This window comes from Nematolebias whitei, chromosome 15 (assembly GCF_014905685.2).
Source record: "Nematolebias whitei isolate Nwh7 chromosome 15, NemWhi1, whole genome shotgun sequence".
Lineage (NCBI taxonomy): Eukaryota > Metazoa > Chordata > Actinopteri > Cyprinodontiformes > Rivulidae > Nematolebias > Nematolebias whitei.
In genome coordinates, this window is record NC_056512.1 from 37,606,929 (window position 1) to 37,625,293 (window position 18,365).

The window sequence follows — 18,365 nt, forward strand, 5'->3', positions numbered from 1 at the left end:
GTGTGCAGGGTGGCAGAAGTGGGAGAGGGGGCTGAGGGGGGGCAGGCAGAGAGTTCAGCATCCTCACGGCCTGATGGACGGAGCTGTTCCACAGTCTGCTGGTCCTAGAACTGAGGCTACGCAGTCTCCGCCCTAATGGCAGCAGGTTGAAGAAGCAGTGTAGCGGGTGGTCAAGATCTCCCACCCAGCAGAGGGCTTTACTTCTGAGGCGAGAGCTGTGGAGGTCCTGAAGGCAGGGGAGAGAGGTGCCAATGATCTTCTCAGCTGTCCTCACGATCCGCTGGAGGGATTTGCGGCAGGATGCTGTGCAGGCCCCGTACCACACAGTGGAGCAGCTCATCAGGATGCTCTCGATGGCCCCCCTGTAGAAGGTTGTCATGATGGGGGTGGGGGCTCTCGCTCTTCTCAGCTTGCGGAGGAAGTAGAGCCGTTGGTGAGCCTTTTTGGCCACTGCTGCTGTGTTGATGGTCCAGGAGAGGTCCTCAGAGATGTGCACACCCAAGAACTTGGTGCTGCTCACCCTTTCCACAACAACACTGTTGATGGATAGTGGAGCATGTTTTGTCTGAGTTCTCCTGAAGTCCACAACAATCTCCTTGGTCTTCTCTGTGTTCAGCAAGAGATTGTTGCGTTTGCACCAGGAGACCAGCCGGCTCACCTCGCTGCTTCTGGTTCTGCTATCTGTCACAGTGGTTCTGGATCAGGGGTTCTCCAGAGGGTCTGTTACCTGTCAGAGTGGTTCTGGTCACGTTCCCCTACAGAAAGTTTTTGAACCTGACAACTCAGATATGAAAATTTTCGTCTGACTGAAGATTTAAAAAGCTAAAACCCTCCAGAGGAGAGAACTGATCAGGCCTGACCATCCGTAGTAGAACCCATGGATGGGTCGGTACCTGCCACAGTGAAGCGGTCCATGTAGTTGAGCAGGTTGATGTAACAGAGGATGAGAACGGTCAGCACCGCTCGAACCTGGGACACCCCGCTGGCAAACTCTTCTTCTTGTTGCTGCTGAGCTGCCACCCCGTCATGATCATCCGGAACGTCAGCTTCGCTGTCAGAGGAGAGAATTGGCGCCGAGTCTGGGGTGTGCTCCCCCATGGCTGCTGAGGAAGAGATTAAACGGTGTGTCAGCCTCTGAACGTTTTACTGATTAACGTTCTCATCAAAAAATATGAAGCCCAATCATCAAATCAGGTATTTGTCCTCTTCTTGAGACACTTCCCCTCAAACTGCTTCAATAAAATATAATAAAAACCCTTGACAGCTGCTGTGAAAGTTCACAGGAAACCAAGAAAAATGTGGAGTGAAAGCAGGAAGAACCTGGAGTGAAAGCAGGAAGAACCTGGAGTGAAACCAGGAAGAACCTGGAGTGAAACCAGGAAGAACCTGGAGTGAAACCAGGAAGAACCTGGAGTGAAACAGGTAGTTGGAACCAACAACACACCTTTTAACAGATGTTTACCCTAACCGTCCAAAGGTTATGTAATAAATGTGGACTGACCTTGATTAAAAATTATAGTAAATTCCTGGCAATGCTGCGATTCCCCTCACTTGAATTAAAACACACAAAACTCGGTTTTGGTTAAGTCACAAAATTCTGTAACTTTTATTCTCTGTTTTAATAATGACAATATGGAATTATAGCAAATAAGAAATATGAATGAATAACCAATAGTGTTATTTCACAAGTGTGAATAATATAGAATAGCTTAAAACTGAGAAGAGATGTTATTCAAATTTTGGACTAATGTTAAAATTTAGGCAAACTTTATCTTAGATTTGTGAAGTAAACTAAAGTGTCTAAAAACTTAAGTTGGCACTGAAGGTCATTCCTTTCATCAGGAGGAAGATGGTTAATCCTACAGGAGACGTCCTCACTCATTACCACAATGGAAGTGATGTGAAAGGAACAATAAAATTAAATAATAAATTTAAATTTAACAAATTAAAATTAAAACTATTATAATGATGACATACATTTTTATTACATTTTAATTTATTGTAGATAGACTTGTATGTAATAATTTAAAAACGTATTGCATGTTTTAATATGATCATATATGATATTCAATAATAATAATAATCATAGTTAAAAAAGCTCACACTGTGAGGTTCGTGCTTGTTTCTGTAAAAAAGGTATTTTTTCAGCAGAGGTTCGGTTGGTGCATTTTAACCCTTCTCAGCTGTTTTCTGACCTTCGTTCAGTCCTTTAAGCCATCACTGATCGAACATATCGATTTGTGATCGGATGCTGAGCTGCACGCGGGACAGCAGCTGAGCTCGCGCGGTGAATGAGCGCGAGGCAGCTGTTCAATAAGCCGGCAGCTTCCAGACGCACCAGACTCTGTTCAAATATCTCACGCTTTTATGAGCAGCGACAAACATGCGGCTTTTTAAAGACCGAGACATGATTTATTATTTCTAAATTTTTTTATAGAATTCGGCAAACATGTCGAATGAATATAAAACACAGTTGCAACAGATGAGGAAAATAAACTGTTGTTGTTTACCTGTCTAGATGGATCGTGGCTCTTCCTCCTCGCGCTGCCGGTTTGAAACCTTCTGAATCAAACTTTTAAAACTTATTTAAAGCTCATGTTGTCAGTGTAAAAACAAACACTTTCACGGACTCCACGGAGGAGGAAAGTTTACTAAAACCTTCCCAGACGAAGCCTCTTACCCACCGCCATATTGGATCTGACCCTACTTCCGCTGTGGCTCACATGACTGCAAAAAATCACAGCTCGTCACGTGATGCTGGAAGCCCATTTCCGCCATTTTGATTGAAAAATAATGTCCGCCAGAGGGCGGTGCTGAAAGTGCTGAATGTTCCTTTCGCGCATGCGCTGTTCGAGTAATAATACCAACGGATTCACAGGTGTGACACGGATGACCAATCAGAGGCGATACAGCCTGGCGTCATCCGCGGCTCTGTTCCTACAGAATCTTCTCGCAGAATGCAAGGATTCTGAGTGTTTGTATATATCTTTGTCTTTTGTAGTTCTGTGTGTTATTAATAAATAAAAAAATAAATAAAAAAAAAGCTCTGGCGATCATTCGGGATTCATAGAACCGTAGTTACATACGTAACTTTCGTTTGACTCAGCGGCTGTCTCATTATCTAATAAATAAAATATAACGTCTCATAAGTGAGAATCTGAAAATAATGACTCATATGTCACGATTTTAACTTTAAATCTCATAAATGACTTAGTATATTAGTAATGATAAAATATACATTTGAGATATCTTGTATTTGTAACAGATTTTACTTTAAGAGGCAGAAATGGGTTTCCATGTGATCATACAGTCCAGTCATGTTTAAATTGTAGGGTAGTTAAAAATACATTGATTCATATTTCATGTCAGTTTCAAAGATCTGCTGCTGCTGAACAGGATCAATCAATAAAAATCTCTTTAGGTCAGAGGTTTTCACTTCTTAAGTTTCCTCAGTTTAACATTAAACGGATCAGCTTTGAGGAACAAGTCCATCTCTAAAATGGGATTAAAGTCTCTTGGAGCTCAGCTGCACCCGTCAGTCTGGACCATCACGTTGTCTTAGATGGAGCTTCACACCTGAACCGCAGTGTTCCTGATGTGGGAACCAGATGTTTCCCAGCAGCACACGGAGAAACAAATATGGCGGCGGCATTATGGTATGGAGGTTTTTCTGTGACCTTCTGCAGGACTGAGATAAAAAGGTCAGGGTGTACAGCTGAGGTCAAAGGTCAAAGCACATCCAGAGTCCATACCTGCAGAAATTGAAGCTCCTGCAAGTCCTGGAGCTTTCAGAGAAACCTTTCAAAATAAAAGTCTTTACAATCAAACTGAGCACATTAGGTTTTTCTTCACAACTTCACTTTTATTTTCCAGGGGGGAGAGAACAAACAAACACAACCTTCAGTCATGTTCCCTGCGATCATAATTTAGCATTTTTAGCTTGATGTTTGTTTTCAGATGGTAACCATGACAACAGGGCAGATGTTGACCTGAAGGAGCTTTGAGCAGATTTAAACTCTGAAAAAAGAAGTTCGAAGATCACACCATCATCAGGGAAGTTTGGTTCTTGCCAAATAAAAAGAGAAATTAATTCTTTATTTAACCCCGAGTTATTTAATCTGGATAATTGGAGCTGCAGGAAAACATTTCCACCATCGAGACTGAGAACTTTCCAAAAGCTCCGTCAAACGAATAATTTAATTAATGTTTGAGGAGGAAGATATTAGATATTAAAAAAGTAAAGTGCTAAAACAAACGATAAAACTGTGTAAAATCCACCTGGACTCCTGGAGAGTCCTGCTCCTGCAGGTCTGGCTCTCCTCCCGACGGGTCACTTTAGAACGCCATCGTGGAACAAAACGAGGACCGGACGCCTCCCAGCCTAAAGAAATTTATTTATCAAATTAAATTAAATCAAACGTAACAAACAGAGGTGGCAGTGCAGTTCAGGTGAGCAGAGCCAGCAGCCAAACAAAAACAGCAGCAGCGGATTTTAAATGTTAAACTTCCAGAAATGATCTGAGGAGGTTCAGGTCCAGACTTCAATGATGTCTCCGTCCTCCATGTCCAGCTGCGCCGCCGTCTGGCTGTCCGTCACAATGGCACCGTCGAACAGGAAACGGACTTTTCTCCGGGCGCCAGCTGAGATGTTGGTCAGGTACTGGGAGAAGACAGAGCCCAGCGGAGCCTCCTGAAACAATCCGAAAGTTCCCTATCAGAGACCCAAACATAATGAAGCAGACAGGAAGCAGACAGGAAGTAGACAGGAAGTAAGCAGACAGGAAGCAGACAGCAAGTAGAAAAGAAGCAGACAGGAAGCAGACAGCAAGTAGAAAAGAAGCAGACAGGAAGCAGACAGCAAGTAGAAAAGAAGCAGACAGGAAGCAGACAGGAAGTAAATGGACTGTACTTCTATAGCTCCTTTCTATCTAATCAAGACACTCAAAGATCTTTATAACACAACCTGTGCCTCATTTACCCATTCATGCAGCACTCTTATTACATATATAAAGACTAATCAGAGATTTATCACATTCATACACCGATGGGACACACATCAGAGGCAATGAGGGGTTCATCGTCTTGCCCAGGGACACTTTGGCATGCGACTGCTGGTGGATTCAAACCCCCAACTCTTGCATTAGAGGACGACTGCTCTAACCACTCAGCCACCTCAGTAGACAGGAAGCAGACAGGAGGTAGACAGGAAGATAGGAGGAGATATGTGATGGCAGCACAACGGCTCAGTGGTTAGCACTATTGCCTCACAGCAAGAAGGTCCTGGTTTCAATCCCCGGTTAGACCTGGGGTCTTTCTGGGTGGAGTTTGCATGTTCTCTCCGTGTTGCGTGGGTTTTCTCCAGGTACTCCGGTTTCCTCCCACAGACCAAAAACATAAATGTTAGACTGCCTTCAGGCCCAGGCCTCCTTGTGATCTCAATGGGATTTGCCTGATTAAATAAAGGTTAATAAAAAAAATAATGATGATCCAGTAACCCTACAGGAGGTCACCTCTGCCATTGAGCATCTCAAATCTAACAAATATCCTTGAGTTGATGGCCGATCTGTAGTTTTATCTGACATTTATAGAATACTCGGCTCCCTTCATACTTAAGGTAATCTTAGAAAGTACAGAACGAGGAACTCTACCTCCAACACTAACTCGAGGCCTGATGATTCCTAAACCTAAAAAGAAACTCCTGTTGATCGATAATTGGCGTCCAATCTCTTTGCTGAACACTGACTACAAGATATTTGCTTCCGTACTTGTGAAACGGATTTAAAATGTCTTGGATCCACTTATTGATGAAACTCAATCAGGATTCATGAGAAATAGACATTTCTAATGATATTCGACTTGTTTTAGATTTAATTTATTACTCATTTCTGTGTCCTGATGACAGTTTTATCTTCTTCCTGGATTTTTATAAAGCATTTGACACTGTAGAGCATAATTTTATATTTCAGACATTTTGGATTTGGTATTTTTTTCTGTAAAGCTGTTAAAACTATGTACACCAACAGTAACGGTTCCATTAGACTAAAAAAATGGGACTTCACCCAGATTTGAATTACAGTCGGGCATCAGACAGGGCTGCCCAGCTTCTCCTCATTTATTCATCCTGTGGACACAACTTCTATCCACTCAGATAAAAAATAGTCCATTAAAGTTTCTTTATTGCAGGTAGAGAACTTACAATCCGTCAACTGGCTGATGACGCCACATTATTCCTAAAAGATGTCACCCAAGTTCCCATTGCTGTCCAGACAATAGACATGTTCTCTGCAGCTTCTGGACTCTGCTTCAACCTGCACAAGTGTGAGCTTTATCCTCTTGAACGCTGCAACAACACAGTGATTTATAACGTTCCAGTCAAAAGCAAACTCTCCTGCCTCGGGATGACTATAATGAAAAACCAGATGCTCTGAAAACTTTAACCCAATTATTGAAAAATCAAGGAATAAACTGAACCAATGGCTTCAAAGAGATCTATCCCTGAATGGAAGGATATTGTTAACGAAGGCAGAGGGATTGTCTCGTCTCACACACGCAGCTGTCCCTCTGGCTGTCCACAAGCCTATCTGTCCCGCCATTGAGAAGTTATTATTCAATTTATATGAAAAATAAAACACATTATGTGAAGAAATCTGTTATTATGAACACTTACGATTCAGGTGGTTTAAACTTTCCCCACTTTACTCTTAATAAAACCTTTAAATGAACTGGATGGAGCAGTTTTTACAGAACCTACATCTACGTGGAACTTTATACCCAAATATGTTTTTCTACTGTAGGAGGCCTTGAATATGTACTTCTGTGTGATTAGAAAATAGATAAACTTCCCCTTTGGTTATCAAACTTTCATAAACAAATGTTGTTGGCATGGTCTTTAATTTATAAACACAATTTTTCTCCATGTTTCATTTGGAACAATCAACACATCAAATACAAAAATAAATCTATTTTTTTAACTTGTGGTTTGATAACGGCATAATTCTAGTATCTCAGCTACTTAATGATAATGGGAATTTGCTGAACCACTCTGAGTTCTTGCAGACATTTTATTTTCCTGTTACCCCAAAACAATTTGATCTAGTAATGAATCTATTCCCTCTGGTGTTCTAACTTTATTAAAAGAGGTTGAGAAACCAGCTGGTGCTCCAACCTTTGACTCCATTAATCGTAATATTAGATCATTATTTCAAGCAGATATTACCAGTAGCCCCTATGTTGTTAATTACTGGGCTGGATTTGTAAATGGGCTGAACTGGGTCAATGTGTGGAAACTGCCATATAGATATTTAGTGATAAACAAAGTAAGAGAAGTATCTTATAAATTCATCCACAGGTCTGCCAAGCAGTACATGTTAAAATGTAGAGAATATATTTGTGTGAACTGCTCTGTGTGCGAGTCTGAAACTATGATCCAGATGTTCGTGTTCTGTCACACGACTGCCTCCTTCTGGAAACAAGTCATCTGGTTTATCCAGAGAAATATTGACTCGTTTCTGTTGAAGTTGGAACAATGAACTGTTTGGAGTCCATGATGTCACAAACAGAAAGAACTTTAGATTTGATGATACTCGTAGGGAAATACACAAATCAAAGTTGAGTCACTCTGTTCCTCTTTTCAGGCCACAAGGAGTCTGAACATCGTAAACTTTTCTGACTCCAATAACAAGACAGCTCTAAAAACATTTGATTTGTGCACCTAATTTAATGTGTTTAATTCAATAACACCCCAGCTTCTGTTTATCCTTTTTTTTTTTTTGGGGGGGGGGGGGGGGGGGGGGGTGAATGTATATTGATAACTATTGTGTAATGTTTGAATTTTAATAAATATATATATATTTTTTTAAAGGAAGCAGACGTGAAGCAGACAGTAAGCAGACAGGAAGCAGACAGGAAGCAGACAGGAAGAGGAGGAGCTACATACTCTGTGGATGGAGAACTCCTGGCACGAGTCTCGGTCTTTGCTCTGCAGTTTGACGGTGATGCTACTGCTCTCCTCTGCTGCCATGGCGACACACTCTGCAGAAAACACCAAACCAGAGGTCAGACGGTTCTGGTTCTGATCAGCAGAACCACTTCCTGTTTGGCTTGTTTCAACACAAACCAACTCAAAGATTAAATATCATCAGAACACAATGACATCAGCAGCAGCTAATTAACATAAAGCCAACCAAAGATGGTCACTGAGTGAAGATGGATCACTCTGAGAGAAAACAAGCTGCTCAGCTGTCAGGAACCAGGAGCTCCAGAACAGACCCACTTCCTGAACATCTCGGCTGTTGGTTCTCATCGTGAGCTTGCCTAAATAAAAACAAATCCAGGTAGCTTTGTAGTTTCCTCTGCTTTTAACCCTTTCAGCACCAAGTTCAACAACAACAAGATCAGCAGGAAGTGAGGCAGAAACCCTGAGGGACTCCCATTTTCTCTGGGTCAGAGGAAATAAACACAAGTGAAAACGGACCGCATCGTTTCACTCACAGAATCCAAAATCTGTCCTCACTTTAAACGGACCGGAGTCAGAGTGAGGGAGAAACGATGAATTAAAAGTAAACGTGTGAAAATAAAATCTATTTATGGTTTTATATCAAACTCAGATGTTTACAGTGTCAAAAACATAAAATCAGCTGAAGAGTCGGAACATCAGAGAACAGCTGGAGCTGAAACCAAAAGCGCCGGATCAGTTCTGATGCTTCAGCAGAAAATTCTCGGGAAGTTCTGAATGTTTCTGTCAGCAGAGTTCCAGACGAGAACTCAAGAGGCCCGTTCCAGATGACAGAGGAGCAAGTTGGGTTCTGGTAGGAGGTCAAGTTTCCTGTCATGGTTCCATGAAGAAGCAGCTCCGAATCCGTTCGTCACCTTGAAGACGACTAATCAAGCGGCTGCGGTGGAGAGGTAGAGCAGCCGACTCGGGACCAGGTCGTCACAGTTTCAACTGCCCACCATGCCCACATGTCATGATGTCCTTGAGCAGAACACCCAATCCCTAACTGCTCCCCGGTGCTTACATAGCTGCCCACTCTCACCTGTGTGTACCTCAGGTGTGATGCGTTAAATGCAGAGAACTAATTTCATCATTACTATGATGACAACACAGACCTTTATCTTTTAAGTTTATCCAGAGTCATGTGACCCACCGATGATGTCAGCGATGCCGAGGCCGAGCTCGCCGATGGTGGAGTCTACCGACAGTTCCACATCATCCCTCAGCAGGAGGAGGCGAGGAGGCGGGACGTTCAGGATGACAGACAGCTTCTTCACCACGCAGTTTAATCGAGTCGTCTGTAAACATGAAGAAAAACAAACTTCCTGTTTATTGTTTACTTTCAGTCCAGGACACAGACGCAGGACATACCGACAGCACCGGGATCTTGTGGACGTCTGCTCGGCAACGGATCTTAAGGGGGATCTCCCGGACCAAGTCGGAGGTGTGCAGCAAGGTTGGGCTCATAATGACATCATCATCAAGGTCTTCCAGTTCCAGTCCAGGCGGTGGGGATGATGGGGTTCTATTACTTCTGGACCTGATGGTCTGAGGTTCTGGGGACAGAACGGCGCTGACGGCCCGGAGCCTCTTGTTGATGTCACTGAATGAGGAGGAAACATCAGAATCTGGACTCAGAGTGACTCATATTCAGGTCCGGTTCAAATATCCTGATCTGAACAACTCTGCAGACAGAACCAGAACCACAGAACACCTAAATGATCAAGATTCGATCCTCAAACCCTGCAGGATCGTGTCTGGTCTGAAAGACGAGAACCTTTGGTTGAAAATGTCTTCAGTCCTTCGTCCTAAAACTCAAAACATCTTCAAAAACTAACAGAACCATCTGAGCTTCAGCAACTGTCCTGGAGATCTGAAACTGGACCTACTTGATCTTTTGAGTGACCTTCCTGGACTGTTTCTGGACCGGACTCTCTGGAGGCGGCGAAGGGCAGCGAGGTTCTTCTCTGTGGCAGACACGACAGGAAGCGTTAGACGACTCGTGGATCCTCCATCAGGCGGAACATCGGGCGGTTCTCTGACTCACACTGGCTTCACCAGCTCGTCAAGTTCTGCTTCGTCCTCAGAGTCGCTGAGCGTGATGTCAGGCAGCAGCGGTACGCCAGTGGAAAACGCCGCCCACAGACCGTCATCGGCGCCGTCGTCTAGTCAGAGACAGAAACAAGGTCAGGAGGAGCAGAGGGCGGGGTCTGCAGCTCCTCAGGTGTGTTTTCACCTGCGGTTTCCTTCTCAGAGAACAGAGCTGCTGTCGGCTTCAGCTGAAGACTGCTGCTCACCTGGAAACACACCTCATCATCATCATCATCACCACAGGCGAACCTGACAACAAACACGGCATTTGAAGTTCACCTGGTTGGAGTAAACAGGAACTGGAACAACTGCTGACGGGTCGAGGACACGCCGACGTTTAAATGGAGGCTTCACAATCTGAACGTCCCCGTCAGACACCTGAGAACACGAACACACACACACCTTGTAAAGGTATACATGTTTATGGATGTGATTAATCAAAATCAGTTAAATGTGAAGGTTAGTGCTCTTTAGTCTTAAAATCCACACGTCAAATTAAATGTTCAATATTAACATTTCTATATTTATCATCACAGTAATAGTGTTACACACATTAGTAGTTGTAAACACTCAAAATAACACATATGATGGTTTAGTGCTTACATTTAACCTAAACATTTAAGGAGTAAACATTTTTAATAATCGTGTTAAAAGTTACAAATGTTGTCTTTGATGCTTGTTTGTTTTCCAGATATATAAGTGTGTGAATGACGGGGATTAACTTAAAACACTTTGTAGAACGGTGCTTTATGAAGTTCAGTCCATTTCCTTGTATTAGTTGACCGACAGATCCGCCACATGTAATATGACGGACACTGACGCACCGCTGCAGTGAGCCAAACAGCTCAAAATTATCTTTGAGCCATCTTCATAAATATGTCTATGCTGGAAAGGATTATTACTTCTTCTTGTATTTGGCGGTTAGCAGACAATATTTTGGTGCATTACCACCACCTACTGGTCAGGAGTGTGAACTGATACAGGTAGTCTCATTGAGTCACAGGAGTCATTTTCAAGAACCACTACAATCTGCTGGTGAAATATAAAATAGCATGTAAGCAGAGTATTTTATAACGGTGCTGGCGGGAGCGTATTACTGATTTTATGACAGAGGCTGCAGGCCGGTGGAAATTTGAACACGGGCCAGAAATGGTCCACTGTTGCCTTCATGCTTGCTCAAGATGAGAGTTCTGTGATGGAGTTCAACTCAAAGCAGTCTCCTCCTCAGATAAATAATGTGAAATTATGTTTTATATACCAGTATGAATGTTTCTGTTCAGCGCTCTGAGACGATTTCTGTTGCGACTTGGGGCTATATAAATAAACTGAATTGAATTGCTGCTGAAAGAGGTTCTGTTGGACCAGGGCCTGGAACTAGGTTTAATTTCCACTGGTTTTAGAATCAGCCAGAGGTTCAGAGCATCAGCAGAGGTCCGGTTACTGAAGGAGAACCGCTGCGAACCGCACACCTTCAAAAACAAGTTACTTTAAAAACATATGTCCAACTAAAGTTCCCATGAAATCCCGATTTCACCTCAACGAACTCACAAAGCGTCTCTGAAATGATCCGTTTATCATCCAAGCTATTCCTCAGTCTAGTGGTTCTACACTTAATGCTCAACTAGATTTTCATCTTTAAATCACTTCTTGGTCTGTTGCATTCATACATCTCCTCCTACATGTCACTGCGTGAGTGCAGCTACAGCGTGCGCTCTCAGGACATTATTACCTGCAGTGTTCCCTCAATGAGGACTGAACTTGGCAAAACGGCCTTCTCCTACTCCGCTCCGGTTTCCTGGAATATTTTGTAAAAAGACCTGAAGCTCTCAACCATGACCTCTCTAAGTGGCTTCAAACATCTAAGTTCATGGCAAAAACCAATGCAGACATGTTCCTGTTTTTAATTTTGTAACAAACAAAAACCCAGCTAGGTTACCTAGCTGATTTTTTGTTTGCTACATTTTCTTTTAAATTGTTACATTTTCTTTTAAATACCATTTTATTTTCAATTGTTAAAAAAATCTCAATTTGTACGCATCCTTTGATTGTTGTCATCACTCTTTGTTAGAATCAGGTCTTTTGTAAATGAGTCCTTGAGACTCAATGGGACTAAGCAGTATACATTAAGGCTGAATGTATGAATATATTAATTATACGCTATAGTATAGTAGTATTAAAGTATTAAAATGCAAAGATATGCACTAATAAAAAAAAAAAATCTGAACATGAATCCAGTCGAACTGTTTATGTTTCAAAAAATATAATTCAGTTCCTGCTCCTTTTAATCCATGCTGGCTGCTAACAGTTTAAATTATTATTTAATGTTAGTAAATCACAACCAGCTGAACCTTTACCTTCGGCTCATTACCTGACAAACGACAGGTTTACGGGTACTTTAAGTGTAGTTTGTTTGCGTCCATACAACTATCTTTTTACACTTTTTTCATCATTTTACACAAATTCAGAGGCAACTCTGACCGGCTTTTATTGTGAAGAACTCTGAAGTAGCATGACGCTAACGGTCACAGCTGTCGGTCCAAATTTCGTTTCTATTGTTTCAGTTGTCACTTCCAACTCGGAGTCTGAGTCAACAAAACCACACAAAGACAAATAATCGATTATATGTCCCGTGTAAAGTGTTTTTAAAGCGACAATAACAACAGCAAAACACAAACACTCACCGCTTCCGCCATGTTGTTTTTTTACCCTACGCGCCGAGAACTGTGCCGGATATGACGACAGCGTGCAGAAGCGCGTGTCAAGCCGTTTTAACGTAAAATCGATTAGTCCGACTAGCTGACCATGAAATAAGTATTTGGACTAGTCAAAATATAATTAAATATATCTTAAATAACTAACATGTCTACTCATGAATCAATTTAAAATAACTGGAATGTAATTGTGGTGAATCCAATTTTATATTAAAATGGCTTGGAGAGTTCATAATGGAAGAAGACTGTGTTCTTCTGTATACTCCATGCATTTGTTTGTTGTATAATTATCATTTGCTTGAATAAAGATAAAAAAAAGAAAAAAAAAGGAAGAAGACTTTGAACACCCAGACCCAGACTGAAAAACTCTTTTGGATGAAAGACGAAACGTTTCTTCAATTTTTTTGTTTTTTGAACCTGTCCAGAAGACATGACTTAACTTTTTTAGATTTTTCTACCTGGATTATGAGCAGCATCAGGAAAGGAAGGTGTATCTCAAGGGTCACACCTGATTGGACGGGGGAAAAAAAGGTGTTTCTCCATAATTTCTCTTTTGAGAAGGGGTTGAGAAACACCATCTTTTGTTTCGTCCATTCAGGTGTGGCCCTTGAGATTCACCTTCCTTTGAGGTCTACAGAGATACCTACTTGCTCAGGAGGACTAAATGTTCTTTTTTTTAAAATACCTAGCCATTACAGTAAAAAAAAAAAAATCTGTTTTGGTTGTTGAATAATGTGAAAATAGTTCAAATCAGTTCATGAAGAAAGAAAAAGCATGCACTCTCAATAAGGTCATGACCTTATTACCTGCAGTGTCCCCTCAATGAAGACTGAACTAGGCAAAAGGGCTTTCTCCTACTCCACTCCTGTTTCCTGGAATATCTTGCAAAAAGATCTGAAGCTCTCGACCTTGACCTCTCTAGTGGCTTCAAACATCTGTTAAGTTCCTGGCAAAAACCAATGCAGACATGTTCCTGTTTTTAGTTTTCTACACCGCCTTATAATCTAGCTGTTTTTTTTCCCCTTGCTATTTTCCTTTTGACTGCCCTTTTGGTTGCTATTTTGTTTTGATTTGTTAAAAAAAAAAGAAAAAATAAATTTCAATTTGTATGCCTCTTTGGTGAATGTCTATTGCTGTCGTTGTTATCCACTGTTGTCATCACTCTTTATTAAAGAAATCAGATCTCTCTTGTAAATGAGTCCCCAAGGCTCAGGCCTGTGTGAAGCAGACATAATAGTCAACAAACCTGGGTTTTATCTATATCAAAAACCATCAAGCAATACATGTACATGTTTTATCATTATCACTATAGTAATATAAGTTCATAATATAAATAGAATCAAGCTCATTATTTGAGTACTCTTAAATATTCCTAATATTAAAGGTCCTAATACTGCATCTTATCGCATAATATAGCGTTTCACCATCTCATTGTACCTTCAATTTAAATGCTTCAATCTTAACACCAGGAGCTAGTTACTTACTGCAAGCTTATTTTTCATTCTCCAGATCAATACAAATGCAGGTGTTCAGAAATAGTAGAACTATACCATCTGTGAAAAAAGGTTGTAAGCTCAATCATCCAGGTAGATAACAACAAAAAATGGTTAAATCATGTCATCTGGACTAGTTTCTTTAAGGGAGAAACGTTTCATCTTTCAAACGTTTCTCCCTTAAAGAAACTGGTCCAGATGACATGATTTAACCTTTTTTGTTCTCAATACCATCAGTGATATTTAGTATAGAAAAGTATTAATGTTTGATCATTATTTTATCTATAAACACATTCAAATAAATGTAGCTTTATAATAGCATTGATTTATCACAGAGCCCAATACAATAACCTGGAGGCTAGTGCTAGTGTGCTAGCTCCAGGAACAAACAAACACAGTCAACTGAAGTTTTTTCACAAACAGAGACATCTAAAAGTTGAGAGGCATATCAGTCAGAAATGGCAAAATATGCATTAGATAAAGGGCTTTCAATGGCTTAAAGCCTAACTGCAGCAGCTAGCCTCTCTCACACATAGCCTGGTTCTGAGTGTCACTGCACGATCTGTTCCGGGACCGGAAGCACGATCTGTATCGTGTGCCTGTACTCTGGGCGCAGGAGAGTTGTGCCCAGAATGGTCCTACAGTGCCTTGCGAAAGTATTCGGCCCTCTTGAACTTTTCAACCCTTTGCCACATTTCAGGCTTCAAACATAAAGATATAAAATTTTATTTTTTGTGAAGAATCAACAACAAGTGGGACACAATTGTGAAGTGGAATGAAATTTATTGGATGTGTCAAACTTTTTAAACAAATAAAAAACTGAAAAGTGGGGCGTGCAATATTATTCGGCCCCTTTACTTTCAGTTCAGCAAACTCACTCCAGAAGTTCAGTGAGGATCTATGAATGATCCAATGTTGTCCCAAATGACTGATGATGATAAATATAATCCACCTGTGTGTAATCAAGTCTCCGTATAAATGCACCTGCTCTGTGATAGTCTCAGGGTTCTGTTCAAAGCGCTGAGAGCATCATGAAGACCAAGGAACACACCAGGCAGGTCCGAGATACTGTTGTGGAGGAGTTTAAAGCCGGATTTGGATACAAAAAGATTTCCCAAGCTTTAAACATCCCAAGGAGCACTGTGCAAGCAATCATATTGAAATGGAAGGAGTATCAGACCACTGCAAATCTACCAAGACCCGGCCGTCCCTCTAAACTTTCATCTCGAACAAGGAGAAGACTGATCAGAGATGCAGCCAAGAGGCCCATGATCACTCTGGATGAACTGCAGAGATCTACAGCTGAGGTGGGAGAGTCTGTCCATAGGACAACAATCAGTCGTACACTGCACAAATCTGGCCTTTATGGAAGGGTGGCAAGAAGAAAGCCATTTCTCAAAGATATCCATAAAAAGTGTTGTTTAAAGTTTGCCACAAGCACCTGGGAGACACACCAAACATGTGGAAGAAGGTGCTCTGGTCAGATGAAACCAAAATCGATCTGTTTGGCCACAATGCAAAACAATATGTTTGTCATAAAAGCAACACAGCTCATCACCCTGAACACACCATCCCCACTGTCAAATACGGTGGTGGCAGCATCATGGTTTGGGCCTGCTTTTCATCAGCAGGACAGGGAAGATGGTCAGAATTGATGGGAAGATGGATGGGGCCAAATACAGGACCATTCTGGAAGAAAACCTGTTTGAGTCTGCAAGAGACCTGAGACTGGGATGGAGATTTATCTTCCAACAAGACAATGATCCAACACATAAAGCCAAATCTACAATGGAATGGTTCACAAATAAACGTATCCAGGTGTTGCAACGGCCAAGTCAAAGTCCAGACCTGAATCCAATCGAGAATCTGTGCAAAGAGCTGAAGACTGCTGTTCACAAACGCTCTCCATCCAACCTCACTGAGCTCGAGCTGTTTTGCAAGGAAGAATGGGCAAGAATTTCAGTGTCTCCATGTGCAAAACTGACAGAGACAAACCCCAAGAGACTTGCAGCTGGAACTGCAGCAAAAGGCGGCGCTACAAAGTATTAACGCAAAGGGCCCAATAATATTGCACGCCCCACTTTTCAGTTTTTTATTTGTTAAAAAAGTTTGACACATCCAATAAATTCCATTCCACTTCACGATTGTGTCCCACTTGTTGATTCGTCACAAAAAATTAAAATTTTATATCTTTATGTTTGAAGCCTGAAATGTGGCAAAAGGTTGAAAAGTTCAAGGGGGCCGAATTCTTTCGCAAGGCACTGGATATCTTGTAATGAAGAGGAGCTACTGCGCATGTACAACTTTAATGAGTCTATGGGCAAAGATTCTTGCAGTCCAGGGCGGAAATACGTCATCAATCAAGAGACGTTTTTGAAATAAACAATTTTACTCATCATTAACTATAAAATATTTATCTTACACAACAAAAAATATATATACCGGTACATATATTTCAAAATATTTTCATTTTATTATTTAATTTTTTATGTCTTCAAGGTAATGTGGTGAGCAGTGTTGAGGCAGTGGCATGGTCCTCAGTTGGAAAAGGGTGGATTGCTCTCTTCAGGTCAAGGGTGAGGTTCTACCTCAAGTGGAGGAGTTCAAGTATCTCAGGGTTCAGTTCACGAGTGAGGAAAGAAAGAAGTGTGAGATTGACAGATGGATTGGTGCAACGTCTGCAGTATTGAGGACTCTGTGCCGATCCATTGTGGTGAAGAGGGAGCTGAGCTGTAAGACAAAGCTCTCCATTTACTGGTCGGTCTACATTCCTACCCTCACCTATGGTCACGAGCTCTGGATAGTGACCGAAAGACTGAGATCGTGGATACAGGAGGTTGAAATGAGTTTCCTCTGCAGGGTAGCTGGACTCTTCCTTAGAGATAGGCCGAGAAGTTCAGTTATCAGGAGAGACTCGGAGTAGAACCGCTGCTCCTCCACATCCAGAGGAGCCAGTTGAGGTGGTTAGGCAAATGATAAGGATGCTCCCTGGGCGCCTCCCTAGAGAGGTGCTTTTGGCATGTCCGACTGGGAGGAGACCCCGGGGAAGACCCAGGACATGGTGGAGAGACTACGTCTCTCAGTTGGCCTGGGAACATCTTGGAGTCCTCCCAGAAGAGCTGGAAGAGGTGGCTGTGGAAAGAGATGTCTGGACCTCCCTGCTCAAGATGCTGCCCCCGAGACCTGAGTCCAGAACAAGATGATGGATGGATGGATGAAGTTAAACTGAAGAACAGTGCACATTAATGAACACTACAGTGAATGCACCGCAATTAGCAGTAGGCTATTTTTCTTTAGTTGAGCCTGGACAGGTGTTACGAATTCAAAAATACATCTTCAAATAAAAAAATTAATAAATCACATATAGAGTTGGAATGATTTTATTTAAAAAAGACAACTTTCCCCTTATTAACAAACTCATAAGTTTCTTAGTAAAACCCATAAGACATAAAATTCTACAGTTAATAAAATAAAACTGTTAAATTAAAAGAACACATAAATAGTAAAAAACACTTCTTGTTTCACATTCTCTTATTGATTTTTAATTTGAATATTTTACAGTACAATTACCGGTAGTAAAACAGATTAAGTAAAGCTGCGGACAAAGGTAGAAAAATATCCACATAGTTTTATATGATTTTTTTATTTTCCTACAACACTGGACTTGACAATAAAATAAAGTAAAGTACTTTAACTGAGGATTAAAGTAAAATACTCAAAGTGTCAGAAAAACTGTGGAGGTTTCGACACAGCTCCCTGTCACTGTCCAACAGGTGGGAACAAATTTAAAGTTTAAAAACAGGAAGTTCCTCACAACAACAACTGAAGTTACTTCATGATAAATTCAGACCTGGAACTTGTCGGTCATTTCTTCTTGTTCTCCTTACACGCCACCACGTACCTCTGGGCCACGTTGAGCGGAGGAGAGTACCCATCAGGGTACGACGTGTCCTCAAACAGCACCGAGTAATCATCCTGAGGCTGCACACAAACACAGCATCAGATCAGACTGCACTCAAACACACCATCAGATCAGACTGTACTCAAACACACCATCAGATCAGACTGCACTCAAAC

General features: G+C 41.6%; 3 protein-coding genes across 5 annotated transcripts in view; all 3 read right to left on the reverse strand.

The window, feature by feature from the left end:
* Positions 1-893: 893 nt before the first annotated feature.
* LOC119421800 (protein spinster homolog 1) lies at positions 894-2,693 on the reverse strand (the record flags this gene model as incomplete). The annotated part of the gene is given in 3 exon segments (XM_037689160.1): positions 894-1,100; positions 1,502-1,550; positions 2,511-2,693. A coding segment is annotated over 1 exon segment (205 nt), but the record flags the coding sequence as incomplete, so codon positions are not given.
* Positions 2,694-4,376: 1,683 nt separating this feature from the next.
* On the reverse strand, positions 4,377-12,786 carry LOC119421801 (nuclear factor of activated T cells 2 interacting protein). Its single transcript, XM_037689161.1, has 9 exons — positions 12,766-12,786; positions 10,364-10,462; positions 10,230-10,290; positions 10,041-10,158; positions 9,883-9,960; positions 9,365-9,596; positions 9,147-9,291; positions 7,937-8,031; positions 4,377-4,690 (listed from the first exon to the last, which is right to left on the reverse strand). The coding sequence occupies exons 1-9, from the start codon at positions 12,775-12,777 to the stop codon at positions 4,529-4,531; spliced, it is 1,002 nt and encodes a 333-aa protein (XP_037545089.1). The 5' UTR covers positions 12,778-12,786; the 3' UTR covers positions 4,377-4,528.
* A 5,164-nt stretch (positions 12,787-17,950) lies between these two features.
* sgf29 (SAGA complex associated factor 29) overlaps positions 17,951-18,365 on the reverse strand; it is an 8,062-nt gene continuing 7,647 nt past the window's right edge. For all 3 annotated transcript variants that reach the window (XM_037689162.1, XM_037689163.1, XM_037689164.1), the window contains exon 10: positions 17,951-18,269. In XM_037689162.1, the coding sequence (XP_037545090.1) occupies positions 18,153-18,269 (117 nt within the window). In that variant the 3' untranslated portion in view covers positions 17,951-18,152. The remainder of the gene's footprint in view (positions 18,270-18,365) is intronic.